General features: G+C 48.5%; 1 protein-coding gene across 1 annotated transcript in view; it reads left to right on the top strand.

The window, feature by feature from the left end:
- Positions 1–6441, top strand: part of RPIA (ribose 5-phosphate isomerase A) — a gene marked incomplete at its 5' end in the record, with an annotated part of 13809 nt that extends 7368 nt beyond the window's left edge. The window contains 6 exon segments of the mRNA XM_010013641.1: positions 1269–1328; positions 1888–1952; positions 2280–2348; positions 2853–2994; positions 4182–4281; positions 6206–6441. Coding sequence (XP_010011943.1) covers positions 1269–1328; positions 1888–1952; positions 2280–2348; positions 2853–2994; positions 4182–4281; positions 6206–6303 — 534 coding nt within the window.
- Positions 6442–7897: the final 1456 nt, after the last annotated feature.

The following is a 7897-nucleotide window of genomic DNA, read 5'->3' as shown; positions in this document are numbered from 1 at the left end:
TAGCAGCATTGCTTGGTAGTCATTGTGGGTACAGGGAATGCTGCATTTGCAGCTCTCAGTGTGTGCGGTGTATGGGAACGATGGTGTACGTTACTGCCAGTCCTGTCACGGGAGAGAAGGTTGTCTAAAGGAGATGGTCTAAAAGGTCCTCTCTGAGCTTTGTCTAGTGGTGAGAAGAGAAGGCTCAAGGGGGGACCTTATCGCTCTCTGCAACTGCCTGACAGGAGGATGGAGCCAGGAGGGGGCTGGTCTCTGCTCCCAAGGAACAAGGGATGGGACAAGAGGAAATGGCCTCAAGCTGCACCAGGGCAGGTTTAGATTGGATATTAGGAAAAAATTCATCACAGAAAGAAAGGGTGTCAAGCACTGGCACAGGCTGCCCAGGGCAGTGCTGGAGTCACCATCCCTGGAGGTATTTAGAAGACTTGTAGATGTGGCACACAGGGACATGGTTGAGTGGTGGACTTGTCACTCCTAGGTTAATGGTTGGACTCAATGGTCTTAAAGGTCTTTCCCAACCTAAACAGTTCTAGGAGTCTCTCTTTAAACTGATGAACTGAGTGGAGGGTCACTGGGTGCTCTGTGTTGTACTGCCCCTAGAGGGAAATACACAGGCACTTCAGTGGAAGGAGATTGGAGCTGCTAAGTACCTATTTTAGAGGCTTCCCACTCTTCTTCCACCAGTTGGACTTTTCTTTATAACCTTGTTTGTTTGCTTGTTTGTTTCCAATATGAAAAGTATTTTCATTGTTAGCTCTGCATCACCATGGTGTAAATACTTCATCTTCTTGCTCCCATTTTTCAGCTGAAGGAAATCAGAGGGGCTGGATGTGTGTGAGGGAGAATGATATCCAAGCTGAAACAACAGAGGACTCAAACCCCCCATGTCTGCTCTGATGTTTAGATACAAGCGATTCCCACCAAGCTGATGGTGCCTCCTGCTGTTTAGTGCAGAGACCTGAACCCAGGAGCTCTGTTGTACCATTGAGCATTTTAGTTCCAATCAGCAGCAAGGTTTTCCTTTGGTTAAATGAATCTGGTGTGGGAGCATCATTTTCTCCTTGCCATGCATTCCCACTGCTGGCTGCAGCCTCTCCAGGCGCAGGGTGGAGCAGTGGAGCTCTTCCAAGCAGACTCCATCCTTGCTGCAGCTGAGGGATTGACACCACGGGTCTGTTTCCCTTTCCTGACACCAGTAAATGGTGTTTGCCACCAGTAAATGGTGTTTGCCACCAGTAAATGGTGTTTGCTGTCTTCTTGGTGCACAGGCCCGTCAGCTGATCCTGCAGAATGGCTTAACACTAAGTGACTTGGACCGACATCCAGAGGTAAGTAGGACCGCAGAGGTGAGACCTCACCCGACCTTCCTCTAAACCTGGTCCTTCATAAAGCACCAGGCTCCTTTGTGTTCCCCTGAGGACATGAGTTGAGGCAGCATGAGTGAGAACTGCCTTAGTTTATGTTCTTCCCCAAGCCTTGTCTTACTGCTTGATGCTTTAGGTAGCGAACAGGCTGCCGAGTTGGGTTTCCTCCAGGTGGAATCTCTTTCAGGCTGAGATAGGAATATCATGTTGCTGAATTGTCACCAAGATTTCCCCCGTGAGCTCCCTGCTTGCATGCTGGTCCTTAAGTGACACTAGAAGCTAAAGTGATGTGCCTTGGAGGCCAGCAATTAGGTTTTGGCTTTTCTTTCTCCTGCTCTCACATGCCTGTGGTTTAGTGGGTCCTGGCATCCTTGGGATGCTGATCTGTGGTCAGGCTGGCATCAAAGTGGTCCCAGCTCTAGTGACATTTCTGGCTGCTGCTCGGATCCTGAGCTGCACAAAGAGCAGTGCCTGGGTGCTGCACAGGAGGGGTTTCCACACCAAGTTTCTCCTCTCCCTACAGCTCGACGTTGCCATCGATGGAGCAGATGAAGTGGACTCTGACCTCAACCTTATCAAAGGTGGCGGGTGAGCCTTGCTGTCCTGTGCAGGGTGCTGGTGGCGGGTGGCCTCTGAGCATCCCTTTGTGCCTGCCAGGGTCTCTGGGGTGGGCTGGAGAGGCTGAGGGGGTCCTGTGCATGCACCTGCAATGGGAGATGGCTCCTGACCAAGTGTGTGTGAGGGACAAGGGGGATAAAGTGATGGGGCGGGGGAAGGAGCATTGGTGTGGGGCAACGGCAGCACCAAACCCAACAAGAGCATGATCCAGGAGACTGGATTTCAAGGCCATTGGGCACATTGAGGGGCAATCTGATGTTTTCTGATTATTTTATTTCTATTTTCTCCCCCGTGCAGTGGCTGCTTGACACAAGAGAAGATAGTTGCAGGATATGCAAAATGCTTCATTGTTATTGCTGATTACAGGTGAAGATATTACTGTCTATCACACCTCTGTCCTGTGGGAGGATTCAGATAGTCCTGTGTTAGGCCACTGTTGTCCTTCCAGAGGGTCAGGGGAGCAGGAATAGGTGCAAATGAGCCTGACTCCCAGTGCTTTATCAGTTCAGTTTAGCTTTTCTTCTTAATTTTCAGCTCAGCAGGCCTGCTTAGGAGTCAGCAGGGCTTGTGGGGAAATGGCTGCTCTGCTCTTTGAGCTCAGTGATTGTCAGCACAGAATAGATTTCTCTTCCTGTACATAGTGCTGCAGGGCTGTAGGAAAAACAGCTCGTTTCCTGCTTGTCCAAAACATGTCAAAACAGGGCTTATAAGTTAACAAAGCATCATACATTGAACTGATTCTTCCTACACGTGTGAACGGATTGCTGTGCCCTCAGGGTGTTATGCCTGTGGGGTCTGCAAGAGGTGATGTGATAGTGGTGTTAGCAATGTAATGCCCGACCCTGATCCCACCTCAAACTGTATCCTCAGGAAAAAATCAGAGAGCCTCGGGGAGCAGTGGAAGAAGGGAATTCCTATTGAAGTCATCCCCATGGCTTACGTCCCTGTCACCAGAGCCCTGACCAAAAACTTCGGAGGTGCTGCGGAGCTGCGGATGGCTGTTAGCAAAGCAGTAAGTGTCCCTCACCAGCCCAGCTTCCCCCAAGGAGCCACCTGAACGTGGGCAAATGGAGGACCAGAGGTCTGGCCTTTCATCTGATTAAATCTGGGCTCTCACTCCCATGAGCGGCATGTGTAATTCCCCTAATTATACTTTGGTTAATGAAGTGTATGTTCAAGTGTTCAGGCTGCTCATTGAAAGCCTCTCTGGCTTATGTCTACTGAAGCAAGCATCCGTGAGCAGGGAGAGGAGGGATTGCCAGCCCAGGTCTGACCCACTGCTCTGTGGGGATGTTGGAGGTTGGAGAGCAGTCTGTGCTGCCAAAGAGGGTCTTGAGTTAGGGGGCAGCTCATGCTCCTCTGTACCACATAGAACCAGACAAATTAAAACTGAGGGTGCTTTGTCTCTGCTGTCACTGCCCCATCACTTGAGCAGCAGGGTTTCACCAGCCACATTGCATGGCAAAGGAAATGGAGAGCTGTCTGCAGTATGGCTGGAGTTAACACCTGAAGGTTGGTTTTAAGCCCAAGAGGCTCTAGGGATTGCATTTGGGTGCCTGAGAAGAGCAGACCAGTCATTCTCTACGAACGTGAGACCAGCCTTGCTTGGGGAATGCAAATCAGTGCTGCTCCAGCACCAAACCAACTGTGTCCTTTGAGGATGCTGCTCCCTCTGGCGTGTGTGGTTGCACACCCTGCTCAGCACTGCTGAAATGCCTTGTCCTCAGCCCCAGTCTGTTGAAAAGACCCAAGTTCCCCCTTTGTTTGGCTTGGGAGAGTGCTGGGCACATCCGGAATGCTGAAATCCAGCAGTTCTTCAACTCCAAGACGTCCTCATGGCATTCAGCAGCATGCTCTTATCACTGGGGCAGAGGAGTCTTGCTTTGGATTCAGTTGCTTGTGACATCCTTTTTAGGACTGTAATTGAGCTTTACTCTTGGGAAAATGATTCCCTGTTGCAGTGACGAAATTCCATCGTTTCTTGCTTCTGCATGATTATCTGTATGAAGGAGATTAAAGAACAAGCCTTGGGTGATGGTTTTACTTACAGGCTTATTGTGGACTGTCCTGATTTACTTCACTAGTGACTCTCTAAATGGTTGTGGTGGTGATGGCTGGTCCCAGTGAGGGCTGTGACAGTCCCTGGCTGGGCTCAATAGACAGGGAGCTCATGGTGTGACATATGGGTTTGCTTCCCAGGGTCCTGTGGTTACAGACAACGGGAACTTCATCCTGGACTGGAAGTTTGACAAGGTTCACGAATGGGGTGAAGTGAACACTGCCATAAAAATGATACCAGGTAATGTCTGAAAAAGACAAAATCGAAGTTGCTAAGGCTTGGTCCATGCTGGATAACCCTGACCACGGGAGCTCTACCCTAGACAGAAAGAATTATGTGTGTGTGTGTTTACTGCCCTCTTACTGGTCCCTACATCTTCTTCTACATGAGAATTAGTACAACTGTACCCATATGGCATTTCCATATCATGATGAAAACCTGGGGTGATGTTGGGTGGTCCACAGGGACACCGTTTCCCATTAGGCACACCAGTCCTGTGCTACTCCTTCCTCTCTTTGTGCCCATTTAGAGAGGGACTTTTAGTGGACACACTGGTGGATGCTGGAGGGGGGGGTTCATGCTATTTTCCAGGAGCTCTTATAGCTCTGCATCCCATTACCATCATATAGTCCTGTGCTGTGAGGGTGCAGCATATCCTACTAAGCTATTGCTTGTGCAAGAGAGAAGCAGTGGCTGATTGCACTGTTTGCAAATGAAGCATCCTCTCTGCAAGGACTCCTGCCTTGCATGAGACCTGCTGCCCAGGCCAGAGCTGCTTCTGGATGGTCCAGGTCTCTGGAACTCTCTGGACCTCAGTGCAGCGGCAGATAGACTGGCTCAGCCACGTCTGGGTATCTTTTCTGGTTATCTTGGCCAAGTCTGCTCTTGAATCTGGTCAGCTTTTGAATACATATTGTTGTATCTTTTATCTTTGAGTTATCTCAGGTACCTGTTAGCCCTGAAGGCCATAACATGATTGTCTTCACTGACTCTGTGTTGTCAGGGCATGTAGGAACAGGTTGGGATCCTGTTGCACAAACCTCAACATCCCCACGTAGCAGCAACATAGTGTATTATAAGGACTTCTTCCTTTAATCTGTTTTGGTTGAGAGATGAAAGGTAAATGATGGGACCTTTTCCATGACATTGGTTTGGAGATGATCTCGGCACCATTTGCTGCTCAGAAGTGGACCTGCTAAGAGGCAAAGAGCATCTTCTCCACCCAGAAGTAGAGGAGCAGAACCGTGACAGCCTAAATACAGTGGTGATAGCAGGGCTGTGGCCACCTAGCCCTTGTCCTCCATTTCTTCCCACCTTCCCGGCCTCTGGCTGTAGCTCAGTGATCACTGTGAAGTTAGGAGCACCCCATAATTAAATGCAACCAGAAGTACATTTGCAAATGGGCTGCAAATTGAAGAGGTAGCTTTAGATCTGCCAAGTCTTAACATTTAAATAAGTGTGATCCAGGTGTTGTTTAACAGGTTAGGATTTTAGATGTGTTTAAAGGCAGAGTAAGCTTGTGGCTTCCTTCTGCTCCCCTGGGTCATCAGGTGGCTGAAAATCATAGAATCACAAAATGCTTTGGCTTGGAAGGGACCTTAAAGCTCCTCCAGTTCCAACCCCCTGCCACGGGCAGGGACACCTTCCACTAGAGCAGGTTGCTCCAAGTCATAGAATCACAGAATGGTTTGGGTTGGAAAGGACCTTAAGATCATCTTAAGACCATGTCACCCAAGGCTCTGTCCAACCTGGCCTTGAACACTGCCAGGGATGGAGCATTCACCACTTCTTTGGGCAACCTGTGCCAGTGCCTCAGCACCCTCACGGGGAAGAACTTCTTCCTTGTATCCATCCTGAACTTCCCCTGTTTCAGTTTGAACCCATCCCCCCTTGTCCTGTCACTGCAGTCCCTGATGAAGAGCCCCTCTTCAGCATCCTTGTATCCCCCTTCAGACACTGGAAGCTGCTCTGATGTCTTGTCATTCTTTTGGGGATGGCCTCACGGAAGAGACTTCCAGGGCCTCCCTACACAACATCACCCGTGTTGGACACCTCTCTCTGAACCTCTGCTGCCTTTTAACAACCCAACCCATGGGCAGAGCAGGGGAATCCAGGCGCTGGGGTGTCTGTGGCATTAACCAGAGTGTGAACTCTCATTTCCCAGGCGTGGTGGAGACGGGACTCTTCATCGACATGGCAGAGGTGGTGTACTTCGGCATGGAGGACGGCTCGGTCAGCGTGCGGGAGAAGCAGCCCCGCTGAGGGCCCTCTCCAGCCACTTTGATTCCCCTGCTGTAACGGTGCCAACTTGACGTCTTGCCTTAAATGAGCAGCGGTTGTTGCAGAGGACGGATGATGGGAAGTTGGGCAGAATCCGCTGACGTGATGCTGAATGTCTTCTTGTGTTTTTTAAGAACAAGAACAAAAATCTATTCTATTTCTATATATATATTTTTACTTTATAGGAACGTTGTCCTTTTTTTAAAGAATCGTTTCGACAAATTGCTTTAACGTTTTTATTTGATTTTCTAAGGGACACTTAACCAAAAAGAATACTCCTCGTTTTGTTTGTGATTTGGGTGTTTTCATTTCCTTTTCATTCAAAGAGAACTTGAACCCTTCTGGTTGCTCGTAGTGCTTTAGTGACTGAGGTCAGAAATACAACCCTAATGCATCGTTCCTAACCACCCTGGCTGGGAGGGTGACGTACATAACAGGAGCACATCCAGTCGGGACCTGCTGATGCCTTATTTGGAACCTTTTTGGTTCAGTATTTTATGCCTTTTATTTTTCTATACCACTGGTTTTTAATAGTTCAGGATGTCTGGTTGTCCTCTGTGCACGTGACAATTCTCTGAGCCAAGGGTAGTCTCTACATCCCTCTGTCTGGGACATTATAAGGGCCTTTTCTGGGCCTCTGGAGGAGACATTCATCCTTTGAGCCAAATTCTGCTCTCCATTAATTCAGTACCTCTGATGAAAGTCTGTTCCTGTACCTGGAGGTGTTTGGGACTTGGTCCTCGTAAACCGAAAGCAGACCCGGGTCCTTGATGAAGTTTACAGAAGCATATTTGAGCAGGGCAGCGTGGAACACTGTTCAGTGGCAAGCTGTCTGATTTGGAATGAAGGTTAATTGCCACCCCTCACAGCTGGTTGATTTGTGGAAGGATAGAGCAGAAAGCACAGGAAAACTGAGTCTTCCTGACTAAATACTCCACATGTAGCAGGAGAGAGACACTCGTTCAGTATCTTGTTCTCAGTGTGTAGGTGCTTTGCATGGTTCCGAGGTCAAAATGCAAGCCCTCTCTTTATGTTGTAGACGTTGAAATAAAGAGCTGTTACACCAGAGTTGGTGGTAATTTGGTTCTTAAAGTAACTGGTTTGTGGACAATGGGGGAGCTCATCCTCAGAGTAACTTCTGCTCTAGTTTCCTCCTTAAATGGCCTTCAGCCAGGCCAGATTCACCCTTCTGCACTTGATTTCTTCATACTTAAGGTAAATACTTTAAATTAAACAGATTAATCAACACTTGTAAACTGCCTCAAGACTCTCTTAAATTTGCATGTCTATAACCTGTGTATCTGACTATAGCTCCTTTTTTTACCAAAACAGAGCTATTTTTATGTCTTTAAATCTTCCCCTTCCTGCACATCTATTCTGTTAATTCTGGAGCATTTGTTGGCTGGATGGCAGCCAGTGTGCTCAGTACAACTTGCTGGAAACACTGGAATATCTCTTCCTGCAAACCTGATGCTGCAGAAGCCATTTGCTTGTTCTTGCTGTGGTCTCTTTTTCAGATGTGTCTTGTGCTTCTAATGTAGAATCCCAGAGAGGGTTGTGTTGGAAGAGACCTTGG

This window comes from Nestor notabilis, unplaced genomic scaffold (assembly GCF_000696875.1).
Source record: "Nestor notabilis isolate BGI_N333 unplaced genomic scaffold, ASM69687v1 scaffold1224, whole genome shotgun sequence".
Taxonomy (NCBI): Eukaryota; Metazoa; Chordata; class Aves; order Psittaciformes; family Psittacidae; genus Nestor; species Nestor notabilis.
Note: the sequence above shows the minus strand (reverse complement) of the source record. Positions and strands in the feature narration are given on the sequence as shown.